This window comes from Mauremys reevesii, linkage group 6 (genome assembly GCF_016161935.1).
Source record: "Mauremys reevesii isolate NIE-2019 linkage group 6, ASM1616193v1, whole genome shotgun sequence".
Taxonomy (NCBI): Eukaryota; Metazoa; Chordata; order Testudines; family Geoemydidae; genus Mauremys; species Mauremys reevesii.
In genome coordinates, this window is record NC_052628.1 from 49,075,611 (window position 1) to 49,091,744 (window position 16,134).

A 16,134-nucleotide genomic window follows, 5' to 3' on the forward strand; every position below is an offset into this window, starting at 1 on the left:
GATTCAGAAAGATTTGGAGAGCCTGGATTGACGTCTGGTTCCTCTTAGTCCCAAGAGCGAACAACCCCCAAAACAAAGAGCACAAAACAAAGACTTCCCTCCACCAAGATTTGAAAGTATCTTGTCCCCTTATTGGTCCTCTGGTCAGGTGTCAGCCAGATTTACTGAGCTTCTTACCCCTTTACAGGTAAAAGAGACATTAACCCTTAACTATCTGTTTATGACAGTTGCTAAGTGACAATAATGTACTTATCACTTAATTTTCAAAATCCAAGCACTTAAAAGCAAGGAAATCAATAGTTTAATATATTACAAACAAATGGTTCTTATCAAGAATAAAATAATATTCATCACAACATAACCTTAACACTCACCCAAAATGAGTATTCATTCACCAATCTCAAAATGTAAACACAACACAACCTCCTTTTGAAAAGAAAACAAACTGTGTGTGTGTGTGTGTGTGTGTGTATGTGTATGTATGTATGTATGTATATTAAAGTCATGTTCAAAGCCCACCTGACAGGACACACATTGCTACTGGCTTTCCAAAATAATGCCCTCATTTAACAATGCGTTTAAAGAGAGCTAATGCAGAAACCAGGGACATCTATGGAGTCTTAATGTTTTCAGAAAAACCAGGGGAAATTATACTTGAATATAAAGCAAGCTATGTACTTGCAGGAGGCTAGCAACAACTAAAATCTTGAAAACTGAATCATAAGAACAATGATGCATTGCTGGTTGAATGGTCTGTCTCAAGAATATTTAACAGAAAAGCTCTGGGCGCTCTCAGGTCTCCATATCCAGAAAATTAGAAACAGCACACTCAGGGCCAGCTTTAGCCCAATTCCTGGGGGGGAGGGGGCAGGGCTTGTACTCACCGGGCGGCGCTCCCAGTCTTTGCAGCACTTCAGATTGCCGGCCGGGGTTGCGGGGCCATGGGGCTGCCGTGCTCCGGCCGAAGCTCTGGGTGGGGCCGCGGGGCTGCCGTGCTCCGGCTGAAGCTCCAGCTGGGAGAGCGGGGCCGCCACACTCCGGCCAAAGCTCTGGGCGGGGCCGTGGGGCTGCTGTGCTCCGGGTGAAGCTCCGGCCGGGAAAGCGGGGCTGCGAGGCTGCTGCACTCCAGCCAAAGCTCCGGACGGGAGTGCGGGGCTGCAGCGCTCCAGCCAAAGCTCCGGCCGGGAGAGTGGGGCCGTGGGGCTGCCGCGCTCCGGATGGGGTTGTGGGGCTGCGGCGCTCCAGCTGGGGTTCCGGGGCCGTGGAGCTGCTGCACTCCAGCCGGAGCTCCGGCCGTGGGGCTGCCATGCTCCAGCTGGAGTTCCGGCCGGGAGAGCGGGGCCACGGAAGACCCCAGCGGAGCAGACCACCGCCGAGGTGAGTAAAAAAAATTAAAAAGGCGCCGAAGGCGTGGGGCCTGATTCCAGGGAATCGGGTGAATCGGCCTAAAGCTGGCCCTGAGCACACTTGGAAAACTTTACATTATAACTAGCTACTGCAAAGCATCATTTGCATATGCAGAACTTAAAATGAGCAATACACTGTCCAATGCTGACAGAACAATTCCTCACCTTGCCCACTTTTCTATAATGGTCATAAAACTTCAAAAAAAAAATGATACTGTCCTTGGCTAAACTGATACACCTGACATTTTATGTTCTGCTTAAACCTATTAAAATATTGTATGTGCTTTATGTATCCTTGTTTGTGTAGCCTAATCATGTTTGGTAATACCCTAGTGTAGAAAAATGTTCACACTCTATTTTTAAAATAATTTCTCTAGCATTCTAATTCAAACGCCTCTGAGCGCCTAACAAAAAAACTGTAACTTCTAAATACAATTGCAAAACAGACAGCTTAGCCATAGCCAAATAACAAAACAGATACCTGAATCAGCATAAAATTTACCCTCTAGTAAGTAACCCATGGCCCTGAAAATAATGTTATGCTGGGGGTTAAATTAAATCTCATTTAACCGGGGTGGGGTGGGATGGGATGTCATAACCACTGCCATTCATTCAAGTTAAATATAAGAAACAGTCAAACTCCTTTATGGAACATACATAATTTCTCCCACCAACAGAAATAACCCACAAGCCCCTGAATTTTGGCTCACTACTCAGCCTAAAGGTGTAGTAGTAAAACTGTGGGCCTGATCAAAAGCCCACTGAAGTCAGTGGAGACTCCAATTCACTTGAATGGGTTTTAGGTGAGGCCATGTATAGCCACAAACTGAAAGAAAATAAAAAGTGTTAATCCTTGCCCAGAAAGGTACATGACTGATATACTTTGGTTTAGGCTGTGAAAAAATTAATAAATAATTAAAATAATTTTTCCAACAAACCAATATCTTATGCTTAAAAATATTAAGTGATAACACTCAGGTGATCACTTCTATCCTTTACTCCATGTTTTTCCCCCGTTTTTTTCAGTACAGGAAGTCTCACTGACACACACACACACTCTCCTTGGGGTCATGGGGTAGGAAAGGTAAGTCTATATAAATCATTATAACTATTCAAATAAAACAAGGATTACTGGGCTGCTGTAGTGAACCCAATCTGAACTAAAATTCTCTAGTTTCGCCATCTGTCTTTTAGTAGCATTCATTAAAAGCGGTGGGGAGGTGGAGCCTATACGTGGCCATACTGCTATTCTCAGCACCATACATCTAAATGCCACAAATACGAAGGACTGGATAGGTGAGCTCAGTGGTAATAGGATACAGAACATTTGGCCTATAGTAGGGTCACTACTTCCAGTTGATGGCAGCCTGGTGGTAACTTGAAAGTTATAATCTAATGTGGGGAAACTTCCTTTATTCAGAGAATTGTTCTGGGAACTGACAGAGGGTTCAGCTTCAAGGGCTGCACGACTTTTTTTTTGGGGGGGGGGGGAAGGAGAACACTGCTTATAAAGAAGCGTAATTAAAAAGGCTCACATTCTGTGTGCGGCTCACGTGGGGCTGGGCGCGAGTCACAGGCCAGAGCTCGTTGAACTTGCTGGCTGCTGCTGCGCCTCCATTGAGCCTCCCAAGCACTCCGAAGAGCGGGATCAGGGCTTGGGCCGTATTGGCTCCGCGACTGGGGGGAGGCAGGAACAGCGGGGCCACGTTGCCTCGCTAAGCAGCGCTTCCTCCCCTCCCCGTACTAAGCCTACGCCGGGGCCGCTGCGCACAGGGACGCACGTTCCGCGCTCCCCCGCTATTCGCTACTAGGTGAGCTGCGCAGAGGGGCCCGTCGGCGTGTTCGCGGATCGCGCCGCACGCTGGGGTGGCCCGGGAGACCCCAGGTCACCCGGAGCGGGAAGGGGGTTTGGGCGGGACTCGCCTGCCCTTGTGCCAGGCCGCCCCGCAGCTCGGCGCGTCCTGCCGCTAGGCAAGGCGGGTTGGGCACGGCAGCTTCTCCCTCGGGGGCTCAGCCGGAGGGCGAGCCCGGGGCTGCCGAGGCGAGGGCCCGAGCGCTTGGTCCCTCAGCTCATGTGTAACGCTGCCCCGGCACGAGGGGGCGCTAGTGCCCGAGGGGGCAGGGCTCTCCCGTTCGGCAAGGCCTGGCTGGGGGACGCCTCCTAACCGCCAGGCTCCGCCCCGCCCAAACCTGCCCGCGCGGAGAAGCTGCTCGCGCTCTGTGCCTTGCGGCTCATAAGGGACGTGGGCGCCTGCGCAGCAGGCTACGTTGGGGTCCCTGGGCTTGTCTCTGTAACGCGTGCCTGAGCCGGGCCGTTCCCATGCGGAGCGGGGCGGGGAGGGGAGGAGCCTGCTGAGTGTCCCCACCTGAGAGTGGCAGCTGGCGGAGGAGGGGCGCAGTGCTGTCAGCGGTATGTGGCTGTGCAGGCAGGGCACTGCGAGTGTGCTGCTTCTCCCGTCCGCGGTCCCGAGGGAACTCCCTCCCCATGCTGGGTCCCGAAGCACTTCACCCAGGATTCCCCCACCCCGTCTTTATAAATTGCACCCTGTATGCTCCCTAAAGTCCCCATCCTGTGTTTAGATGGAGTCCCGAGGCTGTTGAGACCCTTTCCTCTGTCTGTGCATTTCCCTTGGTGCCTGCCTGTTTTTGTACCTTGTTGAGTGCAGGGTAATTCCTTTCCTGTGCTTCGAAAGGCTTCCTCACTTTCCTTCTCCTTTGTATTCTTCTCCCCATCCAGATTGTCTCCCCCATGCTCACCACAGTATTTCTCTCCCCCTTCATTTTTTTCTCTGCCCGAGTGTATTCCTTAACCTACCCTAGGTGTTTACTAAAACTCAAAGTTCTATTTAAAATGTTCATTAGAACTTCAGGATCTTTACATGCATTGTACTTATTGCTGTTTTGCATCTTTGATTGAATAAAATGAGAACTTTAGGAATCACTGATATGTTAATCGTACATATTTTTCCTTTGCTCTCCTCTTCTCACGTCTAGGAAACAGACAGGTTTGGTCCATTCACACTGAAAATAATGTGGTTTAAATTGTATAAATACATTTGTTATGTGGGGAGAGTGGGAGTTTGGTGATTTAGGGCTAGATCTTGCTAGCTGTTGAGCACCTCCTCTGAGAAGGTATGGCTGTCAGCCCACATTTACTGCCCAGACACATGATACATAATTATTTATTATTTATTTATTTTATCCTTAAATATTTGTATATAGCACCTTTGGGGCCCATGATGTCTTATAGAAAGCATAAAAACACAGAGCCAGATTTTGTGCTACAAGAGGTTATAAACTGGCCACATCTCCCCATCTGGCATCTTCACAACCCCCTTAAAACCTCTCCTATAGGTGGGTGGGGAGAGGGTGTGGTTGAATCATGTTGTGTTCTGGCAATCGGCAACTGGTAGATGGCACTTGCCTGCTATAACCAGCCAGTGTTAATTAAAGTACATTGAGGAATGCTTTAATCTCTGCTGGGGCCGACACAAAATCTGCTCCCTTGCAGTATCCCTCTTCTGTTACATCCAGCAGAGAATCTATCCCACAGTCTGTTCCCAATGAATTTATATCAGTTTGAAGATAGACTTTATTTCCTAATTTGAGTTACCATTGTAATATTTAACTTTTTTATAACTTTGTTCAAACAATGTTGCTTTAGGGCAAAATACTGGTCCTAGATTTATAGGTTTCAAGGTCAAAAGGGAACATTGTGATCATCCAGTCTGAGCTCCAGAATAACACAGGCCATAGAACTTTCCCAAAATAATTCCTAGAGCAGATCTTTTAGAAAAACATCCAATCTTGATTTAAAAATTGTCTGTGATGGAAAATCCACCATAACCCTCTGTAAATTGTTCCAGTGCTTAATTATCCTCACTGTCAAAAATGTAGGCCTTATTTCCAATCTGAATTTGTCTAGCTTCAACTTCCAGCCATTTGATTGTGGTATACCTTTCTCTGCTTAACTGAAGAGCCCATTATAAAATATTTGTATATCCTATAGACTGTAACCTTTTAACCTTCTCTTTGTTAAACTAAATAGATTGAGCTCTTTGAGTCTATCACTATAAGATGCGTTTTCTAATCCTTTAATCAGTCTCATGGCTCTTCTCTGAATTCTCTGCAATTTATCAACATTTTTCTTGAACTATGGGCACCAGAACTGGACACAGTATTCCAGCAGCGGTCACATTCATGCCAAATATAGAGGTAAAGGAACGTTCTACTCCTATTCAAGATTCCCCAGTTTATGCATCCCAGGATCACATTAGCTCTTTTGGCCATAGCGGCACACTGGGCTGTTATGTCCTGTTGAAACCTACAGCAGTTTTACCTTTGACTTTGGTGGGACCAGGATTTGACCCCTGGGGCCTAGTCGTGCAATGTGTTGTCCTGAGACGTGCTAAGAATGCTCAACTACTCTTGGTGTAAATGAGGGTTCAGAGCACTCACATCTCACAGGAAGTGCTCAGCATTTTATAGGGCTGGGCCCTTTCTTTGGGAACCCCCCCTATTAAGTGTTGAGGGCCTGCCTCTAGAATTTATATGGTAGTTTGGTCTTACTAGAACTACTCATATTTGTAAAGTTGTGCATAGGTGGAAGTATGTGCAGGATTGGAATCATATAAAAAGACACAGTCCCTTCCGTAAAGACCTTACAATCAAAGAAATAAATCTTTATTTTAGTTTAAGAAACAAAAATATGTTTTTAAAATTGTTGATGTACTGGTTATTTTACTGTTGGATTGCGTGTAAAATCAGCACAAATTATTTTTAGTTTTCATTGCAGCTGCCAATACTAACATTCCATTTTCTGTGCAGATGTCACTTAACTTGGATACTGAAGATGACTTCTATCTGGAAGAAAATAGATTCAAGCAGTGTTGTGCAGAGTTCATTAAACATTCACAGCAAATAGGAGATGGTTGGGAGTGGAAAAGTATAAAGGTATGGGCAGTAATTTGATATTTAATAAAAACTTATTGTTGCAAGGCTTTCCCTCATGTCCTACAGGCTGGTAAGCCAACCAAGCCCCAAATGTGGTGCCCCATTATGCAAAGCATTGTAAAAACACATAATGAGAGACTTTTTTCACCTTGGAGAGTTTATGACCTAAATAAACAAGACAAACACAGGGTGGGAGGATAAAGAGAGGCACTGAGAGGTGAAGTGACTTCCCCAAAATCACACAGCAGGTTACTGGGACACTGGGATTAAAATTGAGGTCTCCTGACTCCTAGGGTACGTCTACACTACGGGATTATTCCGATTTTACATAAACTGGTTTTGTAAAACAGATTGTATAAAGTCGAGTGCACGCGGCCACACTAAGCACATTAATTCGGCGGTGTGCGTCCATGGTCCGAGGCTAGCGTCGATTTCTGGAGCGTTGCACTGTGGGTAGCTATTCCATTGCTATCCCATAGTTCCCGCAGTTCCCCCCCCCTTGGAATTCTGGGTTGAGATCCCAGTGCCTGATGGGGCAAAAATCATTGTCGCGGGTGGTTCTGGGTAAATGTCGTCAGTCATTCCTTCCTCCGGGAAAGCAACGGCAGACAATCATTTCGCGCCCTTTTTCCCTGGATTGCCCTGGCAGACGCCATAGCATGGCAACCATGGAGCCTGTTTTGCCTTTTGTCACTGTCACCATATGTGTACTGGATGCCGCTGACAGAGGTGATACAGCAGCGCTACACAGCAGCATTCATTTGCTTTTGCATGATAGCAGAGACGGTTATCAGGCGTTCTGTACCGTCTGCTGCCATTGTAAATTGGCAATGAGATGACGGTTATCTGTCGTTCTGTACTGTCTGCTGCTGTCATGGGTGCCTCTGGCTGAGGTCGGCCGGGGGCGCAAAGACAAAAATGGGAATGACTCCCCGAGTCAATCCCTCCTTTATGGTATCTTAAAAATAGAATCAGTCCTGCCTAGAATATGGGGCTAGTGTACTAGAGAACCCATGTATCGGAGAACCAGAGAGCACAGCTACTTCGTGTCAGACCCCGCAGAAATGATGAGCTGCATGCCATTCACGGGGGGTGCCCCTGCAACAACCCCATCTGTTGCTTCCCTCCTTCCCCAACCTTCCTGGGCTACCGTGGCAGTGTCCCCCCCATTTGTGTCATGAAGTAATAAAGAATGCAGGAATAAGAAACAGTGACTTGTTAGTGAGATAAAATGAGGGGAAGGCAGCATCCCGCTGCTATGATAGTCCAGGCAGTACAGAAGTTTTTCTTTACACATGAAAGAGAGGGGGCTGATGAAGCTCAGCCCCCAGTTGCTATGATGAGGACAGTTATCAGCCATTCTGTACCATCTACTGGGAATGACCGGGAATCATTCCTATTTTTACCCAGGCGCCCCTGGCCAGCCTCACCTGAGGCCAGCCAGGAGCACTCACGGGCTGATGACGAGAACGGATACCAGTCCTACTGCACTGTACCGTCTGCCACTGGGGAGAGGATGCTGCTGTTTAGCTCTCCAGCACCCCGTCTACCAGCAGCATGCAGTAGACATAGGGTGACATTGAAAAAAGGCGAGAAACGATTTTTTTCCCTTTTCTTTTGGGGGCGGTGAAGGGTGTAAATTGACAACATACACCCTGAAACACCTGGGAAAATGTTTTTGACCCTTCAGGCACTTGGAGCCCAGCCAAGAATGCAAATGCTTTTCGGAGACTGCGGGGACTGTGGGATAGCTGGTGTTCTCAGTACCTCCTCCTTCCCTCCATGAGTGTCCATTTGATTCTTTGGCTTTCCGTTATGCTTGTCACGCAGCACTGTGCTGAGTCCCTGCTGTGGCCTCTGGAGATTTTTTCAAGTGCTTTGTCATTCCGTCTTCTGTAACGGAGCTGTGATAGAACAGATTTGCCTCCCCATACAGTGATCCAATCCAGTATCTCCCATACGGTCCATGCTGGAGCTCTCTTTGGATTTGGGACTGCATCGCCACCCGTGCTGATCAGAGCTCCACGCTGGGCAAACAGGAAATGAAATTCAAAAGTTTGCGGGGCTTTTCCTGTCTACCTGGCCAGTGCATCCGAGTTCAGATTGCTGTCCAGAGCAGTCACAATGGTGCACTCTGGGATACCGCCTGGAGGCCAATACCGTTGATTTGCGGCCACACAAACCCTAATCCGATATGGTAATACCAATTTCAGCGCTACTCCTCTCGTCGGGGAGGAGTACAGAAACCGGTTTAAAGAGCCCTTTATATCGATATAAAGGGCCTTGTTGTGTGGACGGGTGCAGCATTAAATCGGTTTAACGCTGCTAAAATCGGTTTAAACGCATAGTGTAGACCAGGCCCTAGTCTCATTCAACCATGATGCCTCTCCAATCCAGTTTCTTTTTCTGCCCTCACACATTTTCCTTGTCTGAAAACTTCTCACCTACTTTTAACTTAGTTGAAGACAATATCAAAATGAGCCATTCAGATGTAATTTGCCATTTTCATTTATAAATCTTTTCCATTAATCATTGAACGCGTTGGCCCAGATTCTCTTCTCTGGTATGAAAATTTTGTGCCACACTGCTGGATACAGAACCTAAACCTGGGGTAGTTAGGCATGAGTGGATCACTCAAGGGTAACAAGATACATTTTGTTGGGTACTGCATGCATAGCAACTTCTAATCCACCTTCTTCCCAGTTTCTCTGTGCCGGGGCTGCCTTATTTATCTCCCCCCCCGTCCCCCGAATGCTATAAAAACTCCGTGGCCCACCTGTGCCTACAAAAGTCAGAACCAGTGTTAGGGGGTAGCAAGCAGGGAAGGGGCCCCATGAAGCTAAGTTGCTCAGGCTTCAGCTTCAGCCCTGGGAGGCAGGGCTCAGTGCCCATGGCCTCAGCCCTGTACTTTGGGGCTTCAGTTTTCTGCCCTGGGCCCCAGTGAGTTTAATGCCAGCCTTGCTTGAAGGATCCCCTGAAACCTGCTCGCAGCACCTCAGAGGGTCCCGAACTCCTGGTTGAGAACTGTTGCGATAGAACATCTCCCAGGCTGCTCTAGCAGACACATCAGAGAGCTTGGCCCTTTACACAGAATTAGAAAATGCAAAGATGGCTGTAGCTGAGAAACTAGACCAGTAATTCTATTTAGTGACTTAGTACCTCTCCATCCTTTTCTAAAACTTCGGGGAAAATCATGTGCAGTGTTTAAAGCCATCTTTATAATATTTTAAAATATATTGAAGGCTTGTAGATCTGTGACAATGCTTTCCCTATACACTAGAATTTGTAAACTAGAATTTAAGACTCTCACTGCAAAACAGGCAGGACTCTGGTAAAAGAAGAACATTGCTTCAGCCACAAATTGCAACTTCTCTTTAAATCACATTTTTTTAAAAGAGTGAAAATATTAGCAAAAGAGTTACAATGCACCCTTTCATATAGTCAGCCATTTGAAACCTTAGATTTCAGTCCAAGGCTATGTGTCTGAGGAGTTTATTCAGAACAGAAAGATGCTCTGAGCCTCTACCAGGAATTCAATACTTGGGTCAAAGTTTGAACTTTCTGTGAAATAGAAGCTTGGCTGAAAATAGTGAAATGAGACAGATTTTTTGTTCTCACATATAAAAAATGGTGAGATTTTTTGTTAATGGGCCAAGTTGGCGACTCTCCGATTCCAGATTGTGATAAAAACTTGGCCATGGAGAACATCCATTTATTCAGTGATAATCAGGGGAGGAAATTTCCCTTGAAAGAGATGAGTGTCTTAAAGCAGAATGGGTAATAGACAGGTTTTTTGTTCCCTTTCCTCTCCCTCTCCTCAATATATATATGTGTCAGGAACAGTTTGGTGTACTCTTAATGTTGCTGATGTCATTTACTTGGAGCCCATTCCTACATTCCATACTCATATGAATAGTCTCTTTGATGTCAGCGAGACTACTCATGCAAGTCAGGGTTGTAGAACTGTTCATGAATTCAGTAGAAATTAAATTTAAATGATAGCCTAATTCACAAAGTTGGATGATTTATCATGTCATAAACTCACCTGGTCTAAGCAAAACCTTGTATGTATAGATGTGGAGGGTGAGGTCCATATTGTTATAACCCTCTCTTGTGAAGGGAGAACTACAACGTGCAGTGTAGGAGTGCATCACTTATAGACCCGATGAAGCTGAATTTGGGTAGTAATACTGAATATTGCACAAATTAGGCAGTTACAGCTACTCTGCCAAAGCCATGTATGCATTTACTTTAATTATAATTTTTATTTCATAGGCAAATAGGTTAATCTCATCCCCATGTAGTCATGAGTGACCATGTCAAAGGCTATTGTGACCCAAATACATTATGATCTACATGTATTTATAAGCCAGTTTAAGTATAGGCAAACTATCTTCCCTTATTTTAAGGAGAAAAGTCCCTACAGCTGTATTGATTCATTTATACATAAATATATGTTGTACTAGAGAAGCTCTGTAACATGGGAGATGCTTATCTTTCTTGGGTCCCCTACACCTAGTGATGGCAAGAGGTGCCTTCCTACCATCTTGCTGGTATAAAATATAGAGATTACTAACTCCACAGGTTCCTGGCTTTCACAGATATAGCTTGCAGGGAAATTACAGGCTGTAGAGTTTGGAAGCATGCAGAGAGGTTGGGCTCCTTCTTCACCCATCAGGAAAAGCTGGTTTAGGGAAGTATATACTACATGCCCACCCCTGCTCCATCAGAGCTCATTGTACCCCCCTCCCCTGGGCAATTCAACCCTGTGGAGAGCAGGTGGTGTTTCTTCCACTCTTCTTCTCCAAAGATTTTCTGCCCATGTAGGCAGGTTTAATTGCCTGGTGCAGCTCTCGAGGAGGTCCACAAATAGAAAATTCTCCAGAAAGCCACTTAAGTGGGCTCTCTGGCTATTCAGGTCAGGCCTATTTTTTCAGTCATTTCTGTCCAATTTTTGGATTGCCCTTATGGCACTTCAAAACTGAGGTGCAGCTCTTTCTGCCATCAGGGACATCCCATGTATAAGCACACTGTCAGTGAATTTGACCCACTGAGATTTAGGAGGAAGACAAATATAGCATGTCAGCAAGAGAAGCTAAGAGCAAGGCAAATTTTCAAAATATCCTTGTTAAAAGTTTACTAACAAAAATATATTAACCAGCATTATCATCTTGTTTCAGGTATGAAACTTGATAAGAACAAAGCACACAAATAGCCCATAACAGATGCTGCAGTTAAATATATTTTGTAATATCGTAGAAAAGACAAGACAGAATGAATGTGTCAGAATGGAACACATGTTGATTTAAAGATCAGAATAAACGAACTAAACTGTGTCAGAAATGGTAGATTAACCAAAGAGTTAAATTATAGTTAAATTTGCAGCCCTGTCAAGCAATTTAAAGCTACATTAATGAGTTTTGTTCAGAGACTGTTTTGAATGGAATCCTTTTACATCAGATGTTACACATATGCTTTCTGTTTGTTTGTCTAAAATAAAATGTAATGAAACAGCTAATAAAACCCCAATTTATTTGTTTTCTTTGAGAAATAAGTCCTTAGCATGCAGATACTATTTATTGTCCTCCATGCATTTTTGCTGCCTTTCAGCGTGTGCATTTTCCAGCAATCCATTATTAACGTGTTCTCTCATATCTTATTTCTAATTGACAAACTCATTTTAAAGGATGTATATCAGGGTGTGGAGAAACCCACCAAAAGTCTTTCTCCACCCTTGTGCAGTTGTGCAAGGACTTTTCACAATGCCTATGGTAAAAAGGGAATGAAGTCTAGGAAGGGTCATCATGGCCATGTCCATCTTCCCCGAGTCTGAGGCCCAGGCTGTTCTCTCTTAAAGGATGGAGCAGATTGCTGTTCTGCACGCCAGAGGTCTGTGCACTTGCAGAAACTGTGCTTGTCTGAGGCAAACTCTCCTCTTAAATGCCCCTTATGGAGAAGTGAAGCTCTGCAATGGTCCCTGTGCAAGGCAGTGGGGTAAATGCCCATATATTGTAAAGTACTTGTATCATGCTTGTATGTGGTTTAAATGAAAAAAGCTGATCTATAAAAATAGATGAAAATTGTTAATCATCCAAATGATAAAAATGAGAGCATGTTTAGGGTTACTTTGGTCCCCTCACCCCAGTTCTGACCTTCTGTGTGTGAGGTTATGCAACCCAAGAGGGAAAAATCCAGATTAACCCTAGGAGTTTGCTGAGATTAGGGAAATTTGTTTTTGTGTGACTAAATGGTTGTAAGTATGCAGGTACAATCCCTTACTACAGATATACTGCACCAGTGCAAAATAGGGCATGAATTGGTGTCACATAACCTGTGAATTTACACAGGTAGGTGGCACTGGTGTGAGCCCTCTCTTACACCGGTACTGCTTATCTATCTTATGGGTTTGCACTGACTACGTCAGGGTTTCTCAAACAGGGGTTGCCGCTTGTGTAGGGAAAGCCCCTGTCGGGCTGGGCCGGTTTGTTTACCTGCCCTGTCCGCAGGTCCGGCTAATCGCGGCTCCCACTGGCCTCGGATCGCTGCTCTGGATCAATGGGAGCTGCGATTGGCCGGGCCTGCAGACAGGGCAGGTAAACAAACCGGCCCGGCCTGCCAGGGGCTTTCCCTACACAAGCGGTGACCCCTGTTTGAGAAACCCTGGACTACATCAATGTAGCTGCATTTGGCAGAAATCTCCAGTAGAGAGAGATGCTAAGTGTCTTGTTTAATTTAACCATCAACCCCTGTTCTGCTGTTACTGTTTTTATAGATGTTATCTTAATATTATGAAACTGTCCTTTTTCTAACTGTCTTTTTATATGCAAAAGGTTTTAGATCAGATCTAGATTTTAATGAGCATTCAAGGGCTTTACTGGTAGTGGGCTTCAGGCATTCCTGTATGATGCAGTTTTAAGAACATTAATAGTTAGGTTTTTTTAATGTCATAAGCACTCTAATTCTGAGAAGAGTCTATTTTCATCCAATACACATTAGGCCCACCTAGTGCAAATAGGACAATTTCCCCACCTGGGGTTGAATTGTACATAGTTCATGCCATTTTGTTGGAATAGTCTTATGATTCTGTTTCTGGGGGAAAAAAAGTTTGGTATCAGATACTAAAAATGACTTTGACTATGTTGCTCTTTCTGTCTGTCTCCTACCAACTATTTCCTGTCTCCTGAGACCTTCCACCTATGCCCTCAGCTGCTCAACTCTCTTCCAGACCGCAATACAATGTTTTCCAATAGCTTCCTTGTGCCACCCCTCCGGGTACCCAGATATGTAGCACTGATGCATTATCTTAGCAGCTGTATCACATTTTATTTTAATTAGTGGGGCAGTTGGCTTCGTCTAAAGCTGTTAGAATTGCTCTGAACTGGCCATCAGGGGATAGTGAAGATTAGTGCAGTTAGGACCCTCTCCCAGCAGTTTCAGAACTTCATTTTGCCAAGCATTGGTGCCAGAATTCTGTGTTTTATTTATTCTGTAGAATGGTGGTAGCAGTTAGAACTTTACATATTTAAATGATTACTGAAAATGTTTTTGGTTTGTATTTTCTGAGCACAGGACTTTCCTGATGGTTATATGAGTAAAACACACTTCCAAATGAAAAATGGAAATACCCCATCAATTTTCAAGGACAACACTAAGGAAAGTGATGAGCAAACATTCACACATGTTGAGGTAAATACAGCTTTCTCTATTGATTTGCCTTAAAACTTGTGTATATAAACTAAATTATGAGCAAAATGTTTTTTCTATTGTTGCATTCAGCATTTTGTGAGAATATTCAGGTCTTGAATGATCAGGGGGTTTGAACAATCTTCATGTAAAATCTTATCCTCTTCCTTCCAGTTTATACATGAATTGGGGAGGAAACAGAGAGGCAATAATGTAATTCACTAAAATCTGTAATACACATACACAGTCTCATCATGGAAGGATGGTACTTATTTGTACCATGATTTAACAATATTAAGGAAATATTCACTTTTTTAAAAAACTGACCATCAAGATTTACTTACCTAAGAGATAAATATTAATCAAGGCAAAATATATGAGGTCAATTACCTTGAGGGACAGTAAATATTGATATTTACTGAAGTAAGTCAGTATATGAATTGTGAATATTTTTGAATATCTGAGAGAGAGAGAGAGAGAGAAATGGAAATCACTTCCATTGTGGTATCAATTTCTTATACAGTAAAAGCTGTGTTATTTGGCACTTTACCAACCGCACCCAAACTCCCTCCCTCCATATAACTCTTAGTTAACTGGAATTTTTGACTAACCGGCATGCTCCATTCTCCCAACATGCCAGATAACAAAGCTTTTACTATATATATATGTTGCTTTTTTTTTTAAATTAACTTTTAAAAAGGGAAAGTAAAGTTGAAGGTCCTCATTTTTCCCTGAGCTCAGAATGAAATTATATACATATGTGATCTGATTTTTGACATAGCTCCAGACTTTAGTTTTATGTACCAATCAGGAGATACACCATAGAAACTCATTGTCTTGTTATATGACTATTTTCAGCCAATCATAAGCCAGGGTTCTTTTTTGAGGAGTCTCCCTGTGGGTACTCCACTTTAAGTAAATCTGCACCCCTGTACTTGTAATCAGAGATTTTTAGTAGCAGTGCCTAGTTGGGTTGCACATGTGCTGTCCCCATCTCGTGCTGCTTCACACAGTTACATAGTGATGTGTGGCCCAACCCACCCTTAGTTCCTTCTCTACTGCCCCTTGCTTGAGATGGAGCAATTGGCAGTGCCTCTGATCTTTATCTGTAGTCAAGCTTTAACTTTAAAGTACTAGTTAATTAATTAGTTAATAGTTAACTGCCCTGTCTCTTCCCCATTTATTTATTTCTTTTAAAAGTTTTTTTTTTTCTTATCTTAGGAATTTAAGTTTCAGTTATTAGGATTCCCCTTACTGTAGTGTAGTTACCCTCCCTCATGGGAGAAATCCTATTCAAAGGAGCATACCTGGCTACCCAGATATTAAATGTTACCTCACTTGCCGGTCATCAATCCCAGTTTCAGATGGGCATTCAGAGTGTGTCTGCTGCCGTGGTGAGACACACATTCCACATAAATGCTCCCACTGTCTCAGTCTGAAGGCCTGTGCCAGGAAAGCAAGGGACCTACAGCTAAAATTCCTCATGATGGAGAAGACTCTGTGCCCAGCGACCGATCTGGGATCACGGACCCCTCCTGGGCATTGGTCTGCAACGGTGGCATCTGACAGAGGTTCCCCACCATTCTCTCAGAGGAAGGAGCCCTCCGACAAAGAAACTGACCCCCCTTCTTGTGAACCCTTCAAAAAGAGACATTCCCCGACCCATCAGCCCCCATTGGTACCAACTGCACCAAGACCATCCACCTCTGAGGTAGTGGGACTGTCCAGTATTGTGGTTACCATGTGAGCCAAAGATCCTAAGTGGGCTGGCTCAGAAAAAGGCACAAAAGGGATACCTACCATCCTTGCCGCTGTACCACTGGAGCTGCTCAAACATGCGGCACTGAGCAGTGCAGCAGCGCTAAAGTCTGTGGTGCCACCTTCTGCCTCCACAGCATATAGCACACGATCCTTGGCACTGGCAACCATGGTAAAGGCACTGGTACTACCAACAACACCTCCTCAGTACCGATGCTTTTGGTACCACAGCAATTTGTCTGACGTAAAGACCTTTTAGTCTCCTCAGCATTGGAATCTCCACTTCTCAGTATTGACCTTACTCCAGCATGCTCGATACTGTGCCAACTTACCA

The 16,134-nt window shown here is 44.5% G+C and overlaps 1 protein-coding gene and 1 long non-coding RNA gene across 8 annotated transcripts in view; one reads left to right on the plus strand and one right to left on the minus strand.

The window, feature by feature from the left end:
* Nucleotides 1–3,050, minus strand: part of LOC120408571 — a 45,583-nt gene extending 42,533 nt beyond the window's left edge. The window contains exon 1 of the long non-coding RNA XR_005600794.1: nt 2,942–3,050. This is a non-coding gene — a long non-coding RNA (uncharacterized LOC120408571). The remainder of the gene's footprint in view (nt 1–2,941) is intronic.
* The window catches only part of ATG10 (autophagy related 10), a 129,842-nt gene continuing 116,148 nt past the window's right edge, over nt 2,441–16,134 (plus strand). For 3 of the 7 annotated variants that reach the window (XR_005600786.1, XM_039545653.1, XM_039545655.1), the window contains exons 1-3: nt 5,573–5,621; nt 6,234–6,359; nt 13,929–14,045. Coding sequence is in view for 2 of the 7 variants with exons in the window: in XM_039545653.1 (XP_039401587.1) it covers nt 5,607–5,621; nt 6,234–6,359; nt 13,929–14,045 (258 nt within the window). In the remaining 5 variants the exon portion in view is untranslated. Of the gene's footprint in view, nt 2,491–2,681; nt 2,703–3,064; nt 3,218–3,619; nt 3,817–5,572; nt 5,622–6,233; nt 6,360–13,928; nt 14,046–16,134 lie in introns of those variants that run through there. The other 4 variants (XR_005600790.1, XR_005600789.1, XR_005600788.1 and 1 more) reach the window with 4 other exon arrangements.